The following is a 24787-nucleotide window of genomic DNA, read 5'->3' as shown; positions in this document are numbered from 1 at the left end:
AGACATCCTCAGAGAAAATTTTTCACACGAAGGTATAAAGGTCAGCGAGATGTAACGTTGCCCCTCTGCAGGAAATCTGTTCCCAGATTCCCCGAAGCCACGCCAGAGTGGGGCATCCTGCATCCTGGCCCCGGTGGACTTCAGTGAATTGGATCACTGCAGTCAGCCTCCAAACCTCCAGCCAGCCAGCAGCTCCACCGAGGTCAAGACTTTTCTCCCCCCACCATGGCTCCCTGTGATGTAACTAACTTTATGTTCTTAAATCCTAGAACTTTGAAGAATGCCTTTCCTGGTTTGTTTAGCCTCCAGGGCCAGCAGCCTCCAGCTTCCTCCTTCTGTGAAAGCAGAGTCACCGAGCACATGCCATCCTGGGGCCCTTCTCACACCTCCCGCAGAGAAAGGGGGTTTGTGTGGCCCCCGCGCCGGGATCTGTGTGACTCTGCTTTGGAGACCTTACCTCTACCTGCCTTTGCTGTTTTCGCTGCTGCGCCTGTCGCAGCTCAAGTTCAATGACTTCTTCTGTGCAGTCAGGTCTCAGTGACCTGATTAGCAGCTACCTGCAGCAGTCACGCCCTGTGTGTCATTACACTGACACCGTCAGCGTGAACCATCTGCCTTGGCTCTGCCGTGGTGATCTGCTTGGGCCCAGCTCTCCTCTTCTGAGAGCCTGGCCCCAGACCCCACCCAGCTCACCCCGAAGTCCAGGCGCCCACTTCACCTCTGACCTGCAGCTTTTAGGCCCTTCCCGCACCCAAACTTACCTGCCCTGGACCCTCAGCTTCACTTGAAGACAGAGAAATAGAAATCATCTAATCTGAAGTAGTTCTCAAGTCTATAAATTGATACCTTTCATCAAATTGGGGACGTTTTTGGTCATTACTTCTTCAGATTGTTTTCTACTCCATTGCCCTCTCCTCTCCTTCTAGGACTCCAATTTCTTCTGATATTGTCCCACAGGCCACGGAGGCTCTGTTTACTTTTTATCTTTCTTTGTTCTTCAGATTGGATCATTTCTGCTGCCACCTCTATCTGCTGTTAAGCCTATCCACTGACTTTTTTATTTCGGTGATTGAATTCTTCAATTCTAGAATTCCAGCTTGGTTCTTTTAGATATCTTCTATTTCAAGGGCCAGCAGACCATGCCCATGGGCTGGCTACCAGTTTTTGTAAATAAAGTTTTATTGGAACACAGTGGTGTTCATCTGTTTATGTATGTTACGACTGTTTTGTGCTATAGTGGCAGAGCTGAGTAACTGAAAAACAGCATGTGTAGCCCACAAGCCTAATTTACTATGTGGCTCTTTTAGAAGAAAATTGCCAAATCCTGCTGTATTCCACTGCTGAGATTTACTGTTGTTAATTCATTACAAGCATATTCTCCTTTACATTCTCGAGCATGGTTCTAATAGCGGTTTTTACGTCCTTGTCTGCTAATTCCAACATCTGGATCATCTTGAGGTCTCCACTGATTTATGGATCCCATTTTCCTGTTTCTTCATATGTCTAGTAATTTTGGTTTGTTTCCAGGACACTATGACTGATACATTGTAGAGACTCTGTATTCTGTTATGTTTCTCCGGAGAGCATTGATTTTTGTGGTGGGTGTTGTTGCCGCACTGTGGTTTTGCCAGGACTGGACCAAAACTCCAGATGTGTCTCCCTGTGGTGACAGCAGCTGAAACCTCTGAATTTTAGCTTCTGCTGGCAGCTCAGGACCTGCCTCGCTTGTGTGTAATTCAAGGACCAGCCAGAGATTTCAAGAGTTCGTGCACAGAATTTGGGGTTTGGCCTCTCAGGCTCTTTCCTTTCTGGGATTTCCCCCTCTCTTTTCAGCTCCTGTGGTTGCCCTGACCTCTAGCCTCTGATTTTTCAATCCAGTCAGACTGTAGGTTTCTATTTGAGTTTTAGCTGCGCTGCATGGCCCCAGCTGGGACCTGCCCTCTGAAAAAAAGCCATAAAAAAACAAGGAAAAGTGTAGAGCCCATCTGGCGTCTGCCTGCATTTACTCTCTCTTCAGTGTTGTGTTTGTTGTGGGTATTTTTTCCAGAGCTCATGGTCATTACCCAGAGGACAGTTGGCTGGACAACTATGGACAGTGGGTCCATTGCTGGGACAATGGGAGCTACTCCACTGGTGCCCATCCATGAGGTGTGATTGTCATGAATTCTTCTCCCAAGTCTTTAAGTCAGAGCCAATCATGAAATCATAAGAAAGAAAAGCTTAAAATGTGTGCTTCCTTGTATGTGGAGCACTTAGGAGCGGGCTGACACAGAAGAAGGATGGAAAAGCCCCTTGGGGAGAAGGGCACTGTGGGTCGAGTGGGGCTGGCGGCTGCAGACCCAGCTGGCGCTGGGGCCAGGCCACTCACTCATGACTTCACTTGACAGCGCTTGTTAATTATTATCATTAATGTATATAATTATATGTGACATCACCAGTCACACCTGCTGTGTGGTTGCTGCCTGCCCTGCAGGGGATGGCATCTGGGTGGATGTCTCTGAGCACAGGACGGGGGTCCTCGGGCCAGTGCCTGCCCTGGGAGGGGCTTCGGGGACTCCACGGCGTGACTGTAGAGAGTGCTGGAGAGTCAGCGCTGGGAACTGCGTGTGTGTCTGTGTCCCTGTGTGTGTCTCTGTGTCCCTGTGTCTTGTGTCCCTGTGTGTGTCCCTGTGTGTGTCACTGCGTGGGTGTGTCTGTGTGTCTTTGCCCCTGAGTGTGTGACATTTCAGGTCCCACCCGGACCGCTCGTCCCCCCGAGCGGGGGGCTCCCCTGTGCGTCCCAGTGACTTCCCATCCTTCTGCTGGAAGCGTCTCACAGTTCATCTGGTTACTTCGAAGCGGAGCTGGACTGACCGAGGCTCGTGTGTGTTAAAGTAAAACCAAGGGATTTACTGCGCCGCTGCATCGCGTGGACTCAGCTGAATCCGGCCGAGCAGTCCCTGGGGGCGGTGGCCACAGAGGGCCTGACCCTGGGCCCCGGGCTCCCGGCCGCGTTCTGAGGGGCGTGAGGGCCATTGGCAGCGACCTTCCGGTGCCCGCCCTGCCCAGGGCCCCCTCCAGAACGGCGGGCTGGTCGCAGAGCCTCCGGACCTTTACCGTCAGTCCGAGGGTTTGTAATTAGAAGTAAACACGCGTGTCTCTGCTCTTACCGTCCTGCAGCCGTGCTTAATTAGCTGTGACTCCCCAGGCATTGGCGATCAGAGACCCGTGGGCTCGCAAGTCCCTGCTGGGAGGCCCGGCGGGCGGGCAGCTCCGGCCCGGCCTCATGCGGCTCCTCAGGGCCCTGCCGACACGGCGCCCCTGGATCTGTGCTCCACAGAGACTGTGTCCTGTCTCCTGCGGTCGTTGGCGCTCTGCGGGGTCCCGGGTGTGTGTCACGTGCTCCCTGCATCGGCACCCGTAACACTTGTGGGGTCCCAGTCGCCCGTGAAGCTGCTGCCCGTGGGTCTCGGCCTGGCTCTGGCCCCGCGGCGGACGTGCACTTGGGCCCCGCGTGGGCCCTTTACACATAGGGCGCGGGAGTCTCTCGAGGCCTCAGGCGGCCTCCACCCTCCCAGCCTAAGGGTTGGCTTCCCAGCAAATGCGGGCCCCATGGGGAGGGCTGCCCCCGCCACTCGCTTCCCAGGGGCGCGGCCCCAGGACACAGGCCCTCGATGTCCGTGGCCCAGGCTCTGGGTTGGCCGGACGTGGAGGCCCCGGAGCTGCAGGGCCCAAGGTACCGAGGTGGCTGCTCTGAACTGCTTCGCGGGCCCTTCTGTCTTTGGAGGCAAAGGAGGCGAAGGTTGGGAGGGGCATCAGGACCCGCGCTGCCGTTGGGGTCTCTTGGCGAGCAGGCCCCCGGCAGGTGTCCCCAGCAGGGGCCGGGGTGCCAAGGGGTGGCGGCGATGAGCCCCTCCACTGTCCTCACAGCTTCCCCAGAAGACCCGGCCGTCCGGGGCCACGGATGCTGGAAGGAGGGGCCCAGCACGTGCTCTGGCCGCCGTCTCCACCCCGTCATCCCCGCCGTCTCGCAGAAGCTGCGACGTGCGTGACTGTCTGTCCTAACCATGCACAGTCCGCGGCCGAAGGAAGGGTCCGGCCCCCAGGGACCTGCCCCACCGGGAGCGGCCTCCCTCCCGGCTGGCGGACAGCGTCCTCAGGCACACATGGGCGCCCAGGCACCTGGAGCTTGGCCCACCAACTCCTAAAACGCCCATTATGGGCTTAATGGCTGAGCCACTAACAGACTGCCATTTAAGATCAATCCAGTCTTCAATTTAATTAGCTCATTACAATGCGGACTGCCGTCTGATGGTGGTCACGGGAGAGCCGCCTGCGGGCCTGACCGGGCCCAGCTGGCAGGACGGCTCGTGAAGAATTCCCATGAAGCAGAGACCCCGGAGCTCTGGGCGAGGACGGAGAATGGGGCCCCCTGCACACTGCTGTTCCCCCTCCCCCCAGACCAGAAAGACAGACCAGGAGCCAGGGGCCAACCTGATGCCAGCGACCTCGGACCACAGGGGAGGGGCAGCGCCGTCCGCCCCGATCGCTCGCTCGAGGGAAGGCGCGTGGACCCACACAGGCCGCAAGTGCGCGTCAGGCCGTTCCCCCCACACCTGAGAGGCAGAGGATGCGGACGGAGCTGCGTGACACGGGGCGGCAGGGACTGACGCGGAAGCGGGGGGGGCAGCGAGGGAGGGAGGAACCCCCTGGAATAAAACGTCACCCAAGAAACAGAAGGAAAGTCTCCGTGGAGCTTTACGTCACAGACAAGGGTCAGAACACAGATTCAGTAAGACAGGAGCTCAAGTTGAGACAATAAAATGGTGCTGGAGATGTCAAGAGCGTTTTCCCAGCTGGGAAAACTGGAAAAGAGCTAACACGGGGAGAGCTGAGCAATAAGCTCGGGGCAGCAGGAGCCAGACGAAGGCTTGGAGGCAAAGCACCGGCCGGACGGAAGGTCTGAGAGACTGTGGGTGGCAGGCAGGTGGAGGCCGCCGCTGACTCCCTCCTCCCGGCACGCTCGCTGGACCCACGGGCCTCCGCAGTCTGCCCGGAACCGACTGCGAGCAGTGAGCGCGCGGCACACACGTAGTTAGCGCGATGCCCTCGAGGAGCCGGCCCGGCTGCCGCGGGGATGGGGATGCCTCCTCGAAATGCAGGCTGAGCCAACGTCCCCCGTATCAGAGGAAGGAGGAGAATCAGCGCTAAGATATACCCTTGCTACGAGGATGCTCTCAAAGACAAAACATCTTCTGACAACCAGACAGAAAAAGCAAGCAAACTGGCGACCACATGGGAAGAGTAAAGTAAAAACCGGGCTGGTCCGGCCCGTCCCCCGGGTCTGCGGGAGGCTAGGGGCGCAGCCGGGCAGATACCCGCAGACGTGAGAAGGTGGTGCCGACCTCTGGCCCCCAAGGGAGACGGGTGCTGAGACTGTCTGGGCGAGGGCCTTGCGGCGGAGGGAACGGTGGGGTCCTGACACCCACAGGGGCTGGAGGGGCCACGCTCACTCGCGGGGTTTCGGGAGCCTTTCTCTCCGGAGTTGGGCAGGTCCTTCCGTTTCAGGACTATTTTTAAATATTTTCTTTGTGAAATTCAAGTAAAGTTAAATTGAACATCAAACCTTCAGTAGAAAACATAGGAGAAAGGAGGGCTTTTTAAAGCATAACACAAAACTCAGAAGCCATGGAGCAGAAGACCAACAGATTTACGTAAACAGGAGACATCTGCACGTAGCAAAACATGAACAAGAAGCTAAGTGACCACACCTTTGAAAGTGAAGATACACCTGCGCCGGTGCGTGACGAGCTGCCCGTCGGTGAGAAAAGTCTGATAACCCAGTGACGCGGCAGCAGGTCCACAGAAAAGGAAGAAATATCTCCCAAATGGGAAGAGACGCTCAAACCTCACTCAGGATAAGGAAGTCAGGTTAAGATGCCGTCTCCCACCTGCCTGGGATGAGGGACAGGTGACCACCGCCCCCAGACCCCCCGTGGGCAGGTGAGACGGGCATCTGTGCAGGACACAGGTGAGCGCTCAGTAGGCCCCGCCGTGCACAGAGGTGTGTGTCCCACAGCGCCAGACACAGAGGTCGGAACGGCACGCCCGTCCGTCCACGCTGTGTGTGTATATATTTCTTTCTCAAGGGGTAAAAGGTTCAAGTCACATTTTCTCTGGGTTTTCAGGGCTTCCTTCCAAGCAAGAGCATCTGGTGTGAAGTCAGCCTGTGTGTCATCCACCCGTTTTCCAAATTAATAAGATGTTCTGGTAACCGGCTGCTGTAGAGGAATGTGGCGGGGGGTTGGGACTCCGAGTTCCCCAGGGGCCGAGTTTTGTTGCTGTTGTTAAGGGCCACCTGGTTCCTCGGCACCTTCCTGCCCCGCTGGCCCCGCGGTTGTCAGAGGAGATTGAGATCCGAGGTCCACTGGGAATGTCTAATCTGGGGAGACGTTCAGCTAAAGACTGAGCACGAGCCCCAGGACCGGAAGCCAGCCCTGGGCCGCCCCCCTCTGCCACCCTGGCAGGGGGTTCGCTAGGGGTCAGCGGTCACTCGTGCTCCGCACCTGGCCCTGGGCCCAATGACCCGCGGTGCTGGCCTCAGCTCCAGGGGCCCCCAGACCAGCGGGCACCGCGGGGGTGAAGGAGCAGTTGAGGGGCCGTCCCAGACGTGACCTCCGCTGGAGCCTGGCCAGGCCAGGAGGACAGCAGGAGACACACATTTCGTGGGGAGCAGCAGCTCTGGTGAACGGGGTGGGGTCCCGGGGGAGGCCCTCCGTGCAGTTTGCTCGGGGCTCGCTGGGAGTTTGGGGGGCAGGAGCGGACGCCTCACAACTGCCCAGCAGGCAGGGGACTCGGGACGCGCCTGCGGCTCTGGGCGGCTTTTCCGAACTCGGCTCCCGGCCGCCGAGCCCATCGGGAAGGAGAAGAGAGGGCGAGCCCGCCGTCTGTGGACTTCAGGGAACCCCGGGGAGGTGCAGAGGAGGGGCGAGAGCCGCAGGCCTTTCTATGCCAGCACAGCTCCCGAGCGGCGTCAGAGCCCAGTGCGGACCCCTGGGCCCAGGGCCTGCTGATCCTGGTGTCCGGGGGGGGCCTGGGGCCTGCAGCGGTTCTTGCGCTGCCCTGTGCGCTTGGCCGTCAGGGCCAGGAGCCACGGGGCGGAGGGGGCGTGGGCACGGCCTCCCAGGTCTCCTCCCAAAGCCTAGGGTGGCCCCGACCGACCGTCACTCAGCCCGGGGTGCGGGAGTGTACCGTCAAGGGAAGACGCGTCTCTCCGGGTCCTTGCTGGGTGGCCGGGGGGGAGCAGGTGCCGCCAGAATGGGGCTCTGGGGCGCCGGCCCGTCTTCCCCACGTCAGGGCCCCTCCGACGACGCTGGGCTCAGAGAGCCCCTCCTGGGGGCCGCGAGCCTGCCAAACCCCGATGCCCCGCGCTCACGGGCAGGGCAGGGCTGGAGGACTTCCAGGGAGCTGGGGCTCGTGCTGAGGCATGGCCTCCCTTGCCGTACCCGCGGCGGCCACCGAGGCCTGGTAACTGTGTCACGTGGAAACGTTGAGGCATCAGCCTCCCGGCCTTTGAGTCTCCCCACGAAGGCGGGACCCCTCTGCTGGCTCCTGGGCACCTCTACTTGGGAAGCAGCGGCCCTCACCTCCCACCTGCCACGTGTGGAAACTTTCAGAGGAAGAAGCTCGCTCCCAAATCAAAATGTGCAGCTGGTGCCGGGGCGCCAGCGGGTCCTCGGGTCCTGGAGGCAGTGCCCGTTCTCCCTCCACCGGCTGAAACCTGACCCTCCCTGGGCCACAGAGCAGGGCCCGCACCTGTCATGCTGCATCTCAACCAGACGCGGAGAGGACCGTCCCGGGGGACGAGGCGCAGTGACACGGGCCCTCCTTCCTCAGGGAGCCCCCTTGAGAGCCAGCATCTAACCCCCAGATGTCCCCTGGCTACCAGCGAGGACACAGGCCAGGGACAGGGTGCAGGGCTCCTGGATCAGAACCCGCGGGACCCGGCCCAAGAAGTCTTCCCTGAGACAGCTGGGACGGGTCAGCCTCTCCCACTGGACGCCCCGCCCCTGCTGCCCTGGGGTCCTTGCATCTCAGGAGACAGCTCTCCTTAGAATACAGAAGAAGAGCTCCCCATAAACAGAGCTTGCGTGAGTGAGGCGAGAGCTACCTCAGACTGCTCGAGCTGGAGAGCCACCTCTTCTGTCAACATTCCAGCTATTTTGAAATCAGACGTAACACAGGATTCTTATCACAGTTTCCCTGAGTCTTAAAATAGAACAAAGGAGAAATGGCCCCAACTGTTGCACGCCTCCCTCGAGGTCCTGGCAGGGTTGACAGGTGAGGGGGCCGTCGCTGGGGAGGCCTCTGCGCCCCTCTGTCCCCCGAGCGCGTGACTGCGGCGGTGGGGCTGACTGCTGCTGGGGGGCCCTGAGACCCTGGCCTTACAAGGCTCTCATCCTGGGCACTCTGACCCCAGGAAAGCCAGGTAGAGGGGACGGCCGGCATGGGGTTCCTCCACGGAAGATCAAAACACAGCTAGGCTTCAAGCAGGGTGAGGGTCCCGGTCACCAGGTACGGCACGAGGGATGATGTCGGAGGGGTCAGTGGGGCCTGGGGGCCTGCAGGCCCTGCACTCTGCCCACCAATCCGGGCCTCCGTCCCCAAGCCACCGTGCAGCCTCTCTGGCCTATCACAGGGGGCTCCCTGTGGAGGGGGGCCATTCTCTGAGCAGGAGGCAGGGGGACATCTGAGGAGGGTGTCCTTGGGGCCAGGGCGACTGGCAGGGCCTCCTCTGCGGCCACAGACCCGGACGCCGGGCCTTGTTTCCCGAGCTCATGTCTGTCCTGTGGTGCCAGGCAAGACCCCCCATTGGCCCCCCGTGGGGTCCCGGCCCCCCTGACCCCTCCCTACCCCGCAGGCTTCCACGTGTCCCACAAGGTCACCAGCGTCGTCCCCGAGAGCGCACTGCTCATCGTGCTGGGCCTGGTGGCCAGACCCCCCATTGCCCCCCCGTGGGGTCCCGGCCCCCCTGACCCCTCCCCTACCCCGCAGGCTTCCACCTGTCCCACAAGGTCACCAGCGTCGTCCCCGAGAGCGCACTGCTCATCGTGCTGGGCCTGGTGCTGGGCGGCATCGTCCTGGCGGCCGACCACATCGCCTCCTTCTCACTCACGCCCACGGTCTTCTTCTTCTACCTGCTGCCACCCATCGTGCTGGACGCCGGCTACTTCATGCCCAACCGCCTCTTCTTCGGCAACCTGGGCACCATCCTGCTGTACGCCGTCATCGGCACCGTGTGGAACGCGGCCACCACTGGCCTGTCCCTCTACGGCGTCTTCCGCAGCGGCCTGATGGGTGAGTGGGCACTGCCCCCCGACCGGGGGGCTCATGGAGGGTCCTGGGGGGTCCTCAGGGCGGGCTCCAGGCAGCCTCGTTTAAGAAAGCCCAGGACGAAGAACACAGACCTTAGGGGGGACGGTGAGCTTAGGGGTCATCAAGAGATGTCACCGGTGGCCGCGTGCCCCTCCTGGCTTGTAAGTCGTCAGTAGCCAGCCCACGCCCGGCCCCAGGCCGAAACACGTGTCCCGCTTGGGAGTAAAGTCTGGTCCGACCAGGTCAGGCAGTGGGTGGCGCAGTGGGAACAACCCAGCTGCTGTCCCGCCCCCTTGGCGGGGAGATGGGGTCCAGCCTCAGTCCCCCCATCTCCAAGAGGCCAGGGAAAGAGGAGGAGGCCCCTGTGGCAGAGGCTGGCATCCCAGTCCCACGACCGTGGAGCCCAGGTAAACCTGAACCTGAGCAGAAGGTTTGGGTGTCATTTCTACGCAAACCGGCAGGGAAGAGCCGCGCCAGCTTCTCCTCTGTCACCGTGGCGTCTGCGTCTCCTGCTCCCCCACCCCCGCCGGTGCTTCCTGCCGGCTGGTCACTAACCTCGGCCCTGGCATACCTCAGAGGTGCACCCCACCCACCTGGGAGCTGGCCGTTATCCACCGGGGAAACCGGAGCAGGTGGGGCCTGGGCTCACCTGAGGCCTCGCACAGATGTGCCCGGTTGCACAGCCCTAAACGCAGCCCGTCCCGGCGTGGCTGCGGCCGCCCCTATTCGCCTCCGGGCTCTGCGGTTTGAGCTCCTGGCATCGGGGACCACTGGAGGTGGGTGTCGGCACCCCGGGCGCCAGTGCACACTCAGCCTTGGCCTCAGACACTTCCACCAGCTGAGCCAGACCCAGGGCCAGGCCCTCTGACTGAAGGAAGGGCACCCCCGAGCCCCACGGTGGGGCTCACGACCTACCTTGAAGTCGCAGTGACAAGACTATTAAGAAACAGGGGCCGAAGGTCCCCCGTGGGGAGGAGTCACCTCGGGACTCTGTCCTCACCCCGTGGGGAGCACGCGCTTCCGCGAGCCCTCGCTGCCGTCCGGCATCACCCCCAGGCCCGGCCGGGAAGCCCACGAAGGCTGGCGTGAGGCCGCACGCGCCCGGCCAGGCCTCCCAGGCGCCTGAGCCGCAGGGGCCGTGTGGGTGCGATTAGACTGCTTTCATCGGCGGCGCCTTAGGCAGTTGGGACAATCTAAGGCCATCGGGCCACCTCCAGCTCCCGGGCCCAAGGGTAGGTCTTGGGGTTTGGAACGGGCATTCCTGCTCCTCGAGGGCGCACAGCTGTCTGAGGCCTGTGCTCAGCCCTTGTGACACAGCTGGTCAAGGCCGGGTGTCAGCCAAGGTCATGGAGCAGAGCAGCGCCCAGGGGACACCCAGAGCCGGGGCCCTGCCGCCTGGAGAGCAGCGGTGGGTCTCTGCTGAGCGGCGGCCGGGCTCCAGGCTCGGAGGTGTGGCCCAAGGCCAGGGTGCGCCTCCGAGGAAGGGTCACCTGGGGGGCGTCTGGGCACAGCGGCCCAGCGCCCAGAAGCTCTGGGCCATAGACAGGCCCTGCAGGTGGGCAAGGCCGTGGCAGAAATGAGGTACTGGAACACACAGCCTGGCGGCCCTGAGCCCACAGTGCGGTCCCGGGACCTTCCTGGCAGGGCTGGTGGGTGGTGGACTGACCCGCCAGGGAGGAGGGCAGGCTGCTCCCCCCCACCGGGCTCTCCTGCCTGGGACGCTGCCCCCCCCCACCAGGGCTCTCCTGCCTGGGACGCTGCCCCCCGGCTCCCCCCAACGGCCCCTCGTCTTCCAGGAGACCTGAACATCGGGCTGCTGGACTTCCTCCTGTTCGGCAGTCTGATCGCCGCCGTGGACCCAGTGGCTGTCCTGGCCGTGTTTGAGGAGGTGCACGTCAACGAGGTGCTGTTCATCATCGTGTTCGGGGAGTCGCTGCTCAACGACGCCGTCACCGTGGTGAGCGCAAGCGGGAGGAAGGCACCTGCCTCTCGGGGCCTCTGCGCGCGCCCCGCCAGCGCCTCTGCCGCGCTGTCCTGCTCCAGGGCCTCCTAACTCAGAATGACCGGCGGCTTTAGTCAGATTGTCTGGTTCTTAGAGCCCACTTCACACCTTCGCAGTTAGCGACTTTGCTGCTGAAATCCCACGAGCACTGTTCCCAGCTTTGGGTCCCGGCTGGGGCCCCCATTCCTGATTGTGGAATCGGTGGACGATCACAGTCTCACGGGGACCACGGAGGGGAATCAGCTGCGCTGCTGGGAGCCCGCGACCCTGGCGGCCGGCAGGGGCCCACGTCAGCTCCGTGCGGGGTGGACAGAGGTGCAGGAAACGGGAGGCGGCTGTGACTGGACGTCGGCGTCCTCCGCGACACCGGGCCGCGGGCTCCGGGGCAGTGAGGTCCCGGGCGGGGGCAGCGCAGAGCCGCCTGCCTTCCCCGCATCGGCCGGCGGAGCGTCTGAGCGCCAGCCCGCTGGCACCTGGCCCGCGGATTCGCAGACACAGCAGACGTGCGGTCTCCCCTTTGCTCTTAAAGCCCCATGCTTTCGTGTCTCGTAGAAGCGGGAACTTCTGCCCGAGCCAGGGAGCTCTTCACCTGACCCCTCTGTGAGGTTCATCTCCCCAGGACCCCCATTCCCGGAAAGAAGCGGGGCGGCTGTGGTCTGGTCCCGTGGCCTTCACGGCTGCGCCACGCCCCCCAGTCCCTGTGCGTCGGCACTGCGTGGGTTTCCTTCTGGGAGCACAGCTTTGCACCCCGCCCCTTGAGGGCCCTCTCCCCCGCTGGAGAGCACAGACTTGGGAGCACAGGGACAGGTTTCTTCCCTAGGGCCCTGCAGCCCACCCCGGGCTGCCCCTTGGGCCCCTGCCCCAGACGTGGAGCCCCCGCATCATTTAGGAGCTCAGAGAGCACGGCAGCGCCCACTCCCGAGGCCTAGGATGAGGTGTTGGGTGTTCATCTCAACGTCTTGGTGGGATAAGGTTTAAATGTCAACAGGCAAAGATGCCCCGGGTGCCACCCCACAGTCAGGGCCCAACATCGCAACAAAGTCGCTGACGATGAAACTCTGGGTTTGTCCTGGGAAATGAAGTCGAGGATTGTCACCTTGGGCTGGCTTCGTGGTCGCCCTGCTTAGCCGACGGTGGGAAAGGCCAGGTTTTCTCTGAAGGTTCTCGCTCCTTCCAGGCTGCTCTCCTGCCCCCAGACCCCACACTGCTGCCGGGACGATTTCCTCCTGGGGGTTTTCGGTTTCCGTCCACACGGCTGCCACAGTCTTCTGACTCAGCTCAAGTTCCACAGGGCCTGGGGCCCGAGGCAGGGCTGATGGTGTCCCGTCTGCCTCTGTCCCCCCAGGTCCTGTACAACGTGTTCGAATCTTTCGTGACGCTGGGTGGTGACAAGGTGACTGGCGTGGACTGCGCGAAAGGAATAGGTGGGTGACTGGCGGGGCCACGCATCAGGGGAGAGCTGGGGCCGGTCTCTTCTCCAGAACATGGGCCCCTCAGGGCGGTGTCTGTGACGGCCTGGGACCCACAGCCCGGGGAGGAAACGGCGTTTCCACTTCCAAGTCTCGGCCACAGGTCCCTCCCTCCCCCACGTGTTTCACTGGCACGATTTGATCAGGCCCCAGGCACCCTGGCCGGCAAGGGTCATCGCCCCATCAGGCCCAACAGGAGGCCGTGGATCCCGTATCCTGGGGGTCCCGGGCATTTCTCTGGGCAGGGACAGTGACAGTGGGCTGTCCCTGCGGGCCCAGGACCCAGTCCTTGCTGCCAATGCTCTGCACAAGGGCTCCTGGTCGCAGTGCTGCCTCCACGGGGGGGCAGCCAGGCCTCCCTCGGGCGCAGGGCTGTCCCCTCCCCAGCTGTCCCTGTGGAGGTTGGAGCCGACGCCCAGCCTGTCTCTGTCCTCCGAGAGAATCAGCCTCTTGTTCGCTGAGCTGCCGGTGCCTCGGGGGGTCAGCGGGAGACCTCAACAAGGAGCGGTCCGGAGGCCGGCGGCCAGCTCGCCTACGCCGCGGCCACAAAGGGCCATTCAGGGGCCAGCGGCAGCGTCCTTGCCCTTGCAGTGTCCTTCTTCGTGGTGAGCCTGGGGGGCACGCTGGTGGGGGTCGTCTTCGCCTTCCTGCTCTCGCTGGTGACGCGCTTCACCAAGCACGTGCGCATCATCGAGCCCGGCTTCGTGTTCGTCCTCTCCTACCTGTCCTACCTCACGTCAGAGATGCTGTCCCTGTCGGCCATCCTGGCGTGAGTCCTCGCTTGCTGGTGGGCCACAGCCTCGGGGTCCCGGGCCCTGGGGGGCGGGGTGACCGCCCCCACGCGCCAGGCAGACCCGCCCAGGGGAGGAGTGGCCCATCCCCCGCCAGCTCTGCTTGGCCCACTTCCCCACGCTGAGTGGGAGCTCACTGTGGGCGCCAAGAATTTGATCTATTTCGTCCTTCCAGTAAGGAGTTGGTGTTTTCACAGAACTGTCAGGGGCTGCCTCACCTGCTCTGAGCAGAGAAAGGGCCCACACGCAGCCCCTCCCGGCGGCTCTGAGTCTCAGAGCTGGCCCACTTTGGGGTGGGGACAGAAAATGAGGCAGCCCACTCCCCCGCAGCGCAGGGCCCAGGCCTCCAGAGGCCGTAAGCAGCGTCGGGGCGCGGGGGCCCACACGCCCAGTGCAGGGTACCGAGTCCTTAGGAGGAGCCCTGTGCTCACGAAGAGGAGGGCTGACCTGTGGGGTGGACGTTTACCTGCGCCGCAGAGGCCCTGAGGTGCCGCCTGCCCGGAGACGGGCCCTTAGCCCCACGGGGGTCCGGTGGGAGCTGAGCCTCGGCCCGAGACCTCACGGTGGGCCGTCCCGTCCCGCAGCATCACCTTCTGCGGCATCTGCTGTCAGAAGTACGTGAAAGCCAACATCTCGGAGCAGTCCGCCACCACGGTGCGCTACGCCATGAAGATGCTGGCCAGCGGGGCCGAGACCATCATCTTCATGTTCCTGGGCATCTCGGCCGTGGACCCTCTCATCTGGAAGTGGAACACAGCTTTCGTGCTGCTCACACTGGTCTTCATCTCTGTGTACCGGGCCATTGGTGAGGGGGCGGGGGGCATGGGGGGCACTGGAGGGAAGATGGGGATGACGGGGGCATGGGGACCACGGGGATGGTGGCAGGATGAGGGGACACAGTCGGCCAATGGCAGGGATTGGTTGCAGGGAGTCTGTGGAGCCCCGGACATGCTTTTGCCCCTAGCCCCCAGCCCCCCAGCCCCATGAGTGGCAGGTTCAAGAGACCCTGGGGAGCCTCAGGCTGGCCTGGCCACTGGCCCTCCTCAGTGAAGGGGCAGGCCTCCTCACGACCTTGTAGCCTCACAACAGAAATAGGACAACCTAGAGGTCAGAGTGGAAGGTTCCAGCACCCCACGTGGCTTCCCACTGACTCACTCTGGTGTGGCCACTCGGGGACAGCATCAGTCACCATGGCATGTGAGAGGCAGGACCCTTGCTGCCCGCACCCAGCTCAGGTCCCTGGTCCCTGGTGTGCGGCGCTGACCCAGGGCCAGGGAGGGGAGGAGACAAGAGGCGGTCCAGGTGGCCCCCACGCGCTCTGTCCACAGTCACTGAACTGCGGGCTCCAGGGAGCAGATGCTCTGCGGGCAGGTGGCATCTGGTCCTGGAGCTGCTGGGCAGTTCCACCCGTGGTCACAGTGAGGCCTGAGAACTTCCAGAGCTGCTGGGAGCAGAGCTGCGGGGTGTGCGGAGGTTGGCTGGTGGCCCAGAGGGCAGGGGCCTGGGTCCAAAGTGGACAAAGGGACTTGTGGGGAGGGGGCTGCAGGGTGGAGTTTCCTGGTCCCACGTGCAGAATGCGGCTGCAAGGAGGGCCTCGGCAGGGATGGAAGGGCTGCGTCCCCCTCCCAGAAGTGCTGAGCGCACGCTGGACCCTGCAGGTGTCGTCCTGCAGACCTGGGTTCTGAACCGGTACCGGATGGTGCAGCTGGAGATCATAGACCAGGTGGTCATGTCCTACGGCGGCCTCCGCGGGGCCGTGGCTTATGCCCTGGTGGTCCTTCTGGACGAGAACAAGGTCAAGGAGAAGAACCTGTTCGTCAGCACCACCATCATCGTCATCTTTTTCACTGTCATCTTCCAGGTACTGTGCCCTCCCCTCCCATAGTGGGCGGGACCCACTCTCACAGGCTCCAGGCCCAGCTGGGTTTGATAATTTTAGTAACTAGGAGAAGTTTTGTAGGTTTCCACGTGGCCCCACTGGGGATGCAGCGCGACTTGCCCTAAAAACGTCCTTCCTCGGTCCTTGCTGGTTAACGAAACCCCAGTTAGTATTTCATTGACCAGACACGCCCGGGAAGGGCCCCACTTCGCCTTGCTTTTGGCTAATCTGAGGAGCCGGCCAGGGGCCTCCGAGGGTGTCCGGTGACCCGCAGGTGGCAGGGGCTCCTTCCCGCCGGGAGGTGGGCACGGACCACCTGGAGCCTGGCTAAGGGGCGGCTCCTTCCTGCCCATGCGGGTGTGGGTGGGTGCTGGCTTGGTGGGCCACAGTGGGGCCTGCCCCAGCCTCAGGGTCCGGGTGCCCTGTCTTCTAGGGCCTGACCATCAAGCCCCTGGTGCAGTGGCTGAAGGTGAAGAGAAGTGAACAGCGAGACCCCAAGCTCAACGAGAAGCTGCATGGCCGGGTAGGGGGAGCGGGGAGAGGAGAGGAGGGAGGGGGAGGGGGGGAGGGACGGGTCTGTCCAGGTGATGCTGACCCACTTGCCTTTCCTCCCAAAGGCTTTTGACCACATCCTCTCAGCCATCGAGGACATATCAGGGCAAATTGGACACAATTATCTCAGAGATAAGTAAGTGGCTGGAGTGGCCCCGACCCAACTGCAACAGGAAAATTCAGAGGCACGTTTGTCTCGGCTGTTAACTGATGACTCGGGACCCCCAGGCTATAGAAGGAATCTCTGGCATCACCACAACCCTAACCCCACAAAGCCCTAGTGACCTAAGAATACTGCCCTCAAAGGCGCCAGAAGCCACTTGCCCACTTGTCTGGGTCCCCCCCTCCCCCTCCTGCCCCTTCGGCCGCTGGAGCTCCCTCCTCCCCCAAAGCCCACTGCTCCTCCTAGAATCCCTCTCCTTCTTTTCCTGGGAACCCCCTTCCCTCCTTTAGATCCCCTCCTCCCCCTGGGCACCCCTGTCCCCCCATGTCCACTGTGCCCATTCAAGTCTGGCCCAGCCACCTCCTTTTCTGACCCAAATAACCCAAATATTCTATTTGTGTTGGAGTTAAAGCCTCCTTCTGGGCAGGCTAGTTCTCTAAGTGTGAGAGCTCCGGGGGCTTCTCCCAGCCTACCACTGGTGCAGGTAAAATGCGGCCAGGGCACTGCAGCCAGAGCCCCGGCCCCGCCCCTGCCGGCCCACCCCGCCCTCCACCCATCTTCCTGGAGGCTTAGGCAGTCACGGGCAAACTGCTCGCAACGCGGCATTAGAGGAGAAGGTGTAATCCCACTTTTACGCACAGCACGCTGATGACCACGCTGCCGTGACAGGAAGGTAGGAGCGACGCACACGACAGGGAGGCAGGGGTCAGGTGGCAGCACGGAGGCGTTTGCGTCCTTTCTTTCAAAGCTCGCCTGTGTGGTTGTCACAGGAAATGGAAATCAAGGTGTCCCGCCCCAGCAGCCAAACACGGTCCATCCCGAGTCCGGATGGTGGGAGGGGGCCCCTGCTCCCCACAAACGCCACCAGCGCCCCTCTGTCCTGGGGCCTCACCCAGGCCCTGCCGAGCGCTGACAGCTATTGGTTTGGCCCCCCAGGTGGTCCAATTTTGATAGGAGGTTCCTCAGCAAAATCCTTATGAGAAGGTCAGCCCAGAAATCACGAGACCGGATCCTGAATGTTTTCCACGAGCTCAACCTGAAGGACGCCATCAGCTACGTGGCTGAGGTACCAGACGTCTCATCTGCTCGTTTTGTTGCAGTCGGGGTTGAAGCCAGACAGACACACGTGTGGACAGCTGCTGGGGTCCTGCACCCCGAGGTCCCGGGGTGGGGCTGGGGCAGCTGGCGGGCGACGCACGGCCTTCTCGAGGCCTTAGCCGCGAGCTCACCTGAGCTCCCAGGTCCTCAGGCACTCCAGAGGATGGCTCATGTCACAGCCCCCAGTCTGTGGCACTGGTGGGTCTGAGATCGCAAACCCCAATGTGCACAAGCTCCAGGCTCCAGCAGGGGCGAGGCCAGGGGACGGAAGCTACTGGAAGGACGGTCGTCTGCACCTCCGACCCTGGCTGAGAACGTGCAGCGCACGAATCCCGCCCCTGTGACTGCGACGCCTCCGAGGCCTCGCAGCCTGAACGGGGCTTGGAAGGTGGGAGGTGTTCTCCTGGGGGTGTCCCCCTCTGCTGGCCGCACCCTCTCTCCCGGGGACCCTCCACGGCCCCCAGTCCCCAGGAGGTAACACAGGCTCCCAGCAGGGCGCCAGCCTCCCCTCCACCCGCTGCTGCAACGTCAGTGCCTGTGACCCAGGCCTGTGGGCGCCTCCCTGCTCAGACCAGACGGGGTGGCATGTCCCCCCAGGCTGTGCCTGTGAGCGGCGGCCTCTGGCAGGCCCGCCCGCAGCATCCGCTCTGCCGTGGCGGGGTGGCCCCCGCCCGGCCACCCTTCCCGGCTCCACCCCCCTCTCCTAGAGCACCCCAGCACACGGCGCCGCACCCCGCTCGGCAGTGTGACTACTGTTGCCCCAGGGCTCTGCTCCGTGTGGTTTTAATCTGATTCTGGAGGCCTGGGGATTCCCTTCTGGGGTAAACGAGGGCAGCTGGTCTGGAGCCCCCAGTGGGGACAGGGCCACCTTCCCAATCCCGGGGGGGATTCGTAGTGTCTTCCCGACACTCCCCGAGGTGCACCAAGGCGCCGTGTCCTTCGCACGATCGTCTGCGAGCCGTCCAGCTCCAGCACGGTCCCCACCATGGCTTCCAGGGCCTCGGCTCTCCCGTGGCTGCAAGGTGCCTGGGGGCCAGCGCACAGCACCTCGCGGCAGCTGGGGCCCTCTGGCCGCACCCGGCTCTCTGCAGCCAGGCCGTGGGTGCTGATGAGGCCGCCAACTCCTGCAGGGAGAGCGCCGCGGGTCCCTGGCCTTCATCCGCTCCCCCAGCACGGACAACATGGTCAACGTGGACTTCAGCACCCCGCGCCCCTCGACCGTGGAGGCCTCCATCTCCTACCTGCTGTACGTGCCCCAGGGCTGCCACGGGCCAGGCTCTCCCCGGGCCCCCCGACCAAGCCGCAGGCACCAGCAGTGGGCACGCTGGGGCTCCTGGCACGGAGCGGAGGGAGCGTGGGAAGGGGGCCAGGGCCCCCGCACCAGATTCCCCCGTAGTGTCAGTCGGTGCTGGTGGTGGCACTGATGCAGAGGCAGCACGGCAGGGCCGGGCGGCAGATTTAAGGCCGGAGGCCTCACTGGGAGTGCCCCCTCCCCCGCCACGAAAGACAGGGCCACCGGTCCTGGATTTCAGGCCTCCGGCCTCTGCTCCGCCGGGGTGCTTGACTGGGGCTTGCGGCCAGCTTAGGGCTATTCTGGACATCACCCGCCGGCAGCCATGTGCCAGAGAGAAGGTCGGGGCTTTGGAGGGGCGGGTGCACTGCTAGGAGGCCGAGAAGCCCTTGGGGGGACGGCCCCCAGGGTGCGTCGCAGCGTGCACTCACCGAGGCCCCGCACAGGAGGGAGAACGCCAGCGCGGTGCGCCTGGACATGCAGTCCCTGGAGCAGAGGCGACAGAGCATCCGCGACACGGAGGACATGACCACTCACCACACGCTGCAGCAGTACCTGTACAAGCCCCGGCAGGAGGTGGGCATGCCCGGACCCCTCCCGCCAGAGCCTAGGGGCGGGGCAGCATTCTCCCTGCGCCCCCCACCCCCACCCCGCCCCAGACAAGGCGGGTCCTTGCTTGGTGCAAGACGGCTCCAGCAGGCCGGGAGGGGGCAGGGGAGGGTCGGGGCTCAGTCCCCGGGCTCACGTCCGGGGGCGGCCCTGGCCCTGCGGACACCACCAGCTGTGACTGTCCGGCCCCCCTTTTCCCCCAGTACAAACATCTCTACAGTCGACACGAGCTAACTGTGGACGAGGACGAGACGCAGGACAAGGAGATCTTCCGCCGGACCATGCGGAGACGCCTGGAGTCCTTCAAGTCGGCCAAGCTGGGCGTCAGCCCGCACAAGAAGGCCTCGAAGCTGCTCAAGAGGGAGCGCGTCCAGAAGCGGGTGAGGGCGCCATGCTTGGGCTAGCCTCACCGAGGGGGGTGCCCCGGCGGCAGGGCCGGGGGTCTCCCGGGGGGTGGACAGGCGGATCGGGCACGACCCAGAGCTGTGAGCAGTTTCCTTCTGTTTCTCAGAGAAACAGCAGCATTCCCAACGGGAAACTGCCGATGGTGAGCCCCCTGCACGATCTCACCATCAAGGAGAAAGGTACGGCTGGGCCACGGCAGCAACGCTGGTCAGCGGGGACTCAGGAACGCGCGAGGGGCAGGCGGGTGCAGAGCGCTGTCCTTCCAGGGAGACCCTTCCCCTCGGCACGCAGGACCCTCCTGCACAGGCTGCTGCCCTGCTCTTCCCGCTGCAGCCGCTCTGGTGCGCAGTGCCCTGGAGCTGGGCTCCGCATCCCCTTCCCCTGTGGCCACGTGGTCCCAGCCCCTCCCTTCCAGCTCGCCCCCGTCCTCAGAAAGGCCAAGTGTGGCTGGGGGGGGGGGCAGCGGGAACCCCCGGTGTGGTTCTCTTTGCCCAGCCCCGTGCTGGTGCGACCCTGAGGGCACCGCCGTCCGTGAGCTGCCCAGAGGCTGCTGGGTGAGGTGGAGGCAACGACAGCACTCGGGCTCGGCAGGCCGGTCCGGAGCGCCGGTCAAGAGCGCGGGACGAGGTCATCTGCGCCTCCAGCCTGTTCCCCTCATGCTGCCCCTTCCCTGCCACCAGATTTGGAACTTTCAGACCCTGAGGAAGCCCCCAGCTATGATGCCGAGGAGGTGAGCAGGGGGATCGAGTTCCTGGCGAACATCACGCAGGACGCAGCGACAGACTCCCCCTCAGGTGAGGGGACGGCCCTCTGCCACCCCAGAAACGATCACTGGCGGGAGGGCCGGGCAGTGGAGCGCTGGGTCCATGTGGCCGCACGGTTGTGGGCAGCAGGCCGAGGCCTCTGCTCTGAAATAAGGGAGAGCGAGAGCCGGTGGCCCCCAAAGGCCCGTGACCCTGACCTTCCAGGTGACCTTCCAGGTTGTGGCTGCCCGCCGGAAGAGCTGGTGTCTGACGCCAGGGCAGCTCCCTCCCTCTCTGCCCTTGGGTGTGCCTGGGGAGCTGATGAGCCGCTGCCCTTTCTCCTAGGAATTGACAACCCCGTGTTCTCCCCGGACGAGGACCCCGGCATCCTCTCTGCGGTGCCACCCTGGCTGTCTCCTGGGGAGACGGTGGTGCCCTCCCAGAGGGCCCGCGTGCAGATCCCCCACTCTCCCAGCAACTTCCACCGCCTGGCACCCTTCCGCCTCAGCGGCAAGTCCGTGGACTCCTTCCTGCTGGCCGACGGCCCCGAGGAGCAGCCCCGCGCCCCGCCCAACTCCACACCCATGTAACTGGTCCCTCTAACCCCGCCTCTCTCCTCTGCTCCTCTCGCAGCGCCCGCCTCCTCCCGCCTGGACCTGCTTCTGCACACTCTCTCCGGCAGCTGCCTGCCTCCTTCTAAGCCTGTTCTCACAAGCCTCTTCTTCCAGCGCACGTTTCTTAAAAGACCCATCTGACTTCCTGCTTCTCCAACCGAGCGGGGTGGGGGATCACTGCTGTCGAAGGACGTGACTGTTTTAGGCTGTCGGTTAGGAGAACGTGAGCTCAGAGCGGGCGGGGCACAGGGAAGGGGAAGGTGCTTTTCTCCCTGAAGGCCCGCGGCCCTGGAGAGCCCACTGCCTGACAGAAGTGAGTCCAGGAGAGACCCTCACACCGAGGGCAGTGCAGGGGGGCTCCCCGAGGGCCGGCGCCTCTGGGGCAGTCTTCTTCCCGCGGCTTCGCCTCCGGGCCTCGCACCCTCCTCGGGCCTGGGGTGTGGTCCCCGGTCCCGCCTGGGCTGGGGGCGCCGCGCTGCCGCGCGCTCACGCCGGCTTCTCCCGCAGGTGACACCGGCTCCGACGCGCCGCTGACCGGACGCTCGTCCCCGCGCGAGACCCAGCCCGCCGCCGAAAAGACCTCGCGCGTGCGCGCCCCGAGCCCGGCCCCGCCCAGCCCCGCGAACGCCCCGCCCACTGCGCCGCCCGACCCCGATACGGGAGCCGGGCCTGCTCCGGGGACGGGGCCAGAGCGCCGCGGGCTACCTGGCGCGCACGCGCGGTCGGCGGCGGCGCGCCGCGTGCATAGCCGGCGCTCTTTCCAGCGGCCCCGCGCGCGCCGCCGCCCCGCGTTGCTCAAGCTGTCTTCGCTGCAGCCGTCGTGCTACGCGCCGCCGCACGCGCTGGAGCAGGAGGAAACGCCGCTGTGATGGCCACCCACCAGGGGTCTGCACGCACGACCTCGCCCCCGGGGTGTGCCCCACGGCCGCGCCCCCTGGGGTCTCCGCCCCCCCCCCACGGCCGCGCCCCCCTGGGGTCTCCGCCCCCCCCACGGCCGCGCCCCCATGGGGTCTCCACCCCCCCCATGGCCGTGCCCCTCGGGGGGGTCTCCGCCCTCATCACGGCGGCTTTCCCGGGATCTGCACCCATTACCTCGCCCCAGGCGATAACCTCGACCCTCACGACTTCGCCTTCCAGGGGTCTCTACCCCGCCATAGCCGCCCATCCGGGGATCTGCTCCCATGGCCGTGTCGCCTGGGGTCGTGCCCTCCATGGCCTCACTCCCAAGGGGTCGTCCGGTCGCCTGGAGTAGCCCTGGACACTCACCCATCCACTTGGGTGCTGGGGTGGACAGGAGCTGGACTCCCCGGGGACCAGATGTGCAGCAAGGCCTGAACCTCGGCATTGCATAGGGTTCCTGCAGAGAGGCCGCTGCGGGCCAGGAAGTGGGCCGTGAGCCTCCTCCACCTTCTGGGAGGCCTGGGCAGGTGCCCTTGCCGGGAGGCTCCATTGTGGGCCCTCTGTCCCGTCCTGGATTTGAACTGAGCCGGCACTTGTGTGTTACTGTTTCCACAGTCACCCCTGACTCAGGGACAGTCTGTGCTTGAGTTCTTGCCACCGGTGTCCATTCTCATCACTGCTGGGGAAACTGAGACCCAAACCAGATGAGATTTGCCCACTGTGATACCCACCCAGGACTCCAGGCCAGGCTGGCCTCTCCCAAAGCCCCCAGGCTTCTCACCTTGGGGCAGCCCTGACTCCAGGGTGGGATGCGGGATATCTTCGTGTCCACTCACCAGGTCTTTGAACCACCTGTCACCTTAGGGACTGTAGGTGCAACCGCAGAAACGTTCTCCGTTTGCTCATCCTTTTTGTGCTGAGACTCCCAGAGCCCAGCCCTCGCCCCGCAGACACCCCAGTCTCAGTATGGTGGCTTCTGGGTCTGTAGGCCGATGTGCAGATCTGCTCACCACGTGAGCCGCTCGCTCAGCCGTCACCAGGACAGGAGTGACACACGGTTTGCAGTACTTGTCCCCACACTCGCAGCCATTTTGACCCACTCTGTGAGCACAAAAGCCAGCCGTTTGTCTGACGCACAGACCAAGGCACATGCTCCGTCCACTCGCTGCAGGAGTGGTTCACCCAGAGCAGGCTGGCCGGTCCAGACTCCACAGCCCAGCCAGCCCGGCATCTCCAGCTGCCTTAACAACTCCCCTGGACCGCTGGACCCAGATCTGATTCCCGGCTGCAGGGCCAGAGGCTGAGCCGGGAAGAGCAGCTCTGGACGGCCACTCGACACAGTAGACAGTAAGCCTGCAGGTGGCCAACCTCTCCTGGGCTGGCTCCGCAGCCGGTGTTTTCTGGGAATGGGAGGCAGGCTCTCTGTGACTGGCACAAGCTGAGTGCAGCATCGTGGAGTGAAGGTTCCAGGCCGGACATTTCAACCTGAAAGACTGTGTTTGGTCTGTGACACGGTGTTATAAACCCTAGTACTGCGGATACATTTCATAAATGAGAATCCTAGCTGTTCTTGTCATTGTAAAACAGAATGTAAACAGTCTTATGAATGTATTTCCTTAGGAAAACTTGTAAAATTTTTTATTAGGAAAGAATTCTTATTTATTTAATACCGAACTTTGGCCTACTTTGTGGTAGACCAGAAAGTACACAAATTTAGGAGTCACTCTCACCTCTGTAGTTACAGTGCTCGCATACTGTGTACTATTATCGATCTCTATTGCTAAAGGAGATTTAATGGAGAAATTGCACTGAAACTGGAATTGGAATGCATTTTAAGCTATGAGTGGTGAAGACTGTGAATGCTAGTTTTGTGAATGTAGTCTAGTCAAGCAAGCTTTGTGTGACCCGAATCACAATCCACGTGCCTTATCGAAGTCCTGCCCCACGTGCTGTCGGCAGCGTCTGGGCAGCGCCCACCACAGACCCTACGACAGCTGCTTGATCAAGTCCATTAAAAATGTTTCAAGGCGTTTGGGAGAAAACTTTGTTCACAAGTGAGAGTTCATATCAAGGAGGCTTTAAGAAGCGTCTTCGGCAGGCAGACTGTATTCTAGCCCTGAAATTAACGAGTACGCGCGTACGTGTGTGCCCGCATGCGCGTTAGGCTCAGGGGTAGTGCACAGGCTGTGGCACGGCCTGGGCCCCGGGAGCCAGTCCCTCCTCAGCAGAGCCTGGACATGCACCACTCTCTGGCTTCTGCGGCAGGGGCAGCCCACCCGGCCAGAGTGGGAGGACCAAGCACCTGTCCCAGGCGTGGGCCTGGGGCTGGAAAGAGGTGGGTGGGGACAGCGGGGTCCAGAGCCTGGGGGGCAAGGAGGCGGCTCTGCAGGCTTGAGAGGAGGCTGGTGGGGGAGGCAGCCAAGTAGGCAGACCCCCGTCCCCCAGGTGGAGCCGCCCGGGGCTGTGGGTCATCTCCTGCAGGTCATCCTTGGGGCCTCCCTGCCAGAGACAGCCTTTGATTTTAATAGTTAGAATTTTTAATTTTACTATAAAAAGAAAACAGCAAGTCCAAGTGCAGTCCACAGACACTGTTTCCAAGAGGAGCCTACCCAGTAAATTTACAGCCCTTTCCATGTTGGTGGAAAGCACAGACTCCAGCAAGGAGGGGGCTCTTTCCTGCGGCTCCCCTCGCTCCCTGGGATAAGAAAGTATCACAAAGCAGGTGGCTTCAAACACCACTTACTGCAGGGAATCGGCATCAGGTGAGGGCAGGGCCGCTTCAGCCTCTGGTGCTCCTAGGCGGGTAGCAGCTTCACGACAACCCCGTCTCCACGTGGCGTCGCCTCATCGGGACAGCCACGTCTGCTTAGGTGCCCCACCTCCACTCTTCCCACGTTGGCTGCCCACGCAGGAGGGT

At 63.1% G+C, this 24787-nt stretch overlaps 1 protein-coding gene across 1 annotated transcript in view; it reads left to right on the top strand.

Moving 5' to 3' along the window:
- The window catches only part of SLC9A3 (solute carrier family 9 member A3), a 37409-nt gene extending 15798 nt beyond the window's left edge, over positions 1-21611 (top strand). The window contains exons 2-18 of the mRNA XM_067730299.1: positions 8900-8919; positions 9054-9336; positions 11151-11311; positions 12702-12780; positions 13417-13594; positions 14201-14421; positions 15275-15477; positions 15929-16018; positions 16113-16183; positions 17147-17276; positions 18439-18554; positions 19046-19175; positions 19412-19588; positions 19720-19792; positions 20294-20407; positions 20702-20942; positions 21478-21611. Coding sequence (XP_067586400.1) covers positions 8900-8919; positions 9054-9336; positions 11151-11311; positions 12702-12780; positions 13417-13594; positions 14201-14421; positions 15275-15477; positions 15929-16018; positions 16113-16183; positions 17147-17276; positions 18439-18554; positions 19046-19175; positions 19412-19588; positions 19720-19792; positions 20294-20407; positions 20702-20942; positions 21478-21481 — 2291 coding nt within the window. The 3' untranslated portion in view covers positions 21482-21611. The remainder of the gene's footprint in view (positions 1-8899; positions 8920-9053; positions 9337-11150; positions 11312-12701; positions 12781-13416; positions 13595-14200; positions 14422-15274; positions 15478-15928; positions 16019-16112; positions 16184-17146; positions 17277-18438; positions 18555-19045; positions 19176-19411; positions 19589-19719; positions 19793-20293; positions 20408-20701; positions 20943-21477) is intronic.
- Positions 21612-24787: the final 3176 nt, after the last annotated feature.

Source organism: Pseudorca crassidens, chromosome 3 (genome assembly GCF_039906515.1).
Source record: "Pseudorca crassidens isolate mPseCra1 chromosome 3, mPseCra1.hap1, whole genome shotgun sequence".
Lineage (NCBI taxonomy): Eukaryota > Metazoa > Chordata > Mammalia > Artiodactyla > Delphinidae > Pseudorca > Pseudorca crassidens.
The sequence above is the reverse complement of the archived record's forward strand: the minus strand, read 5'-3'. Positions and strand labels throughout refer to the sequence as shown.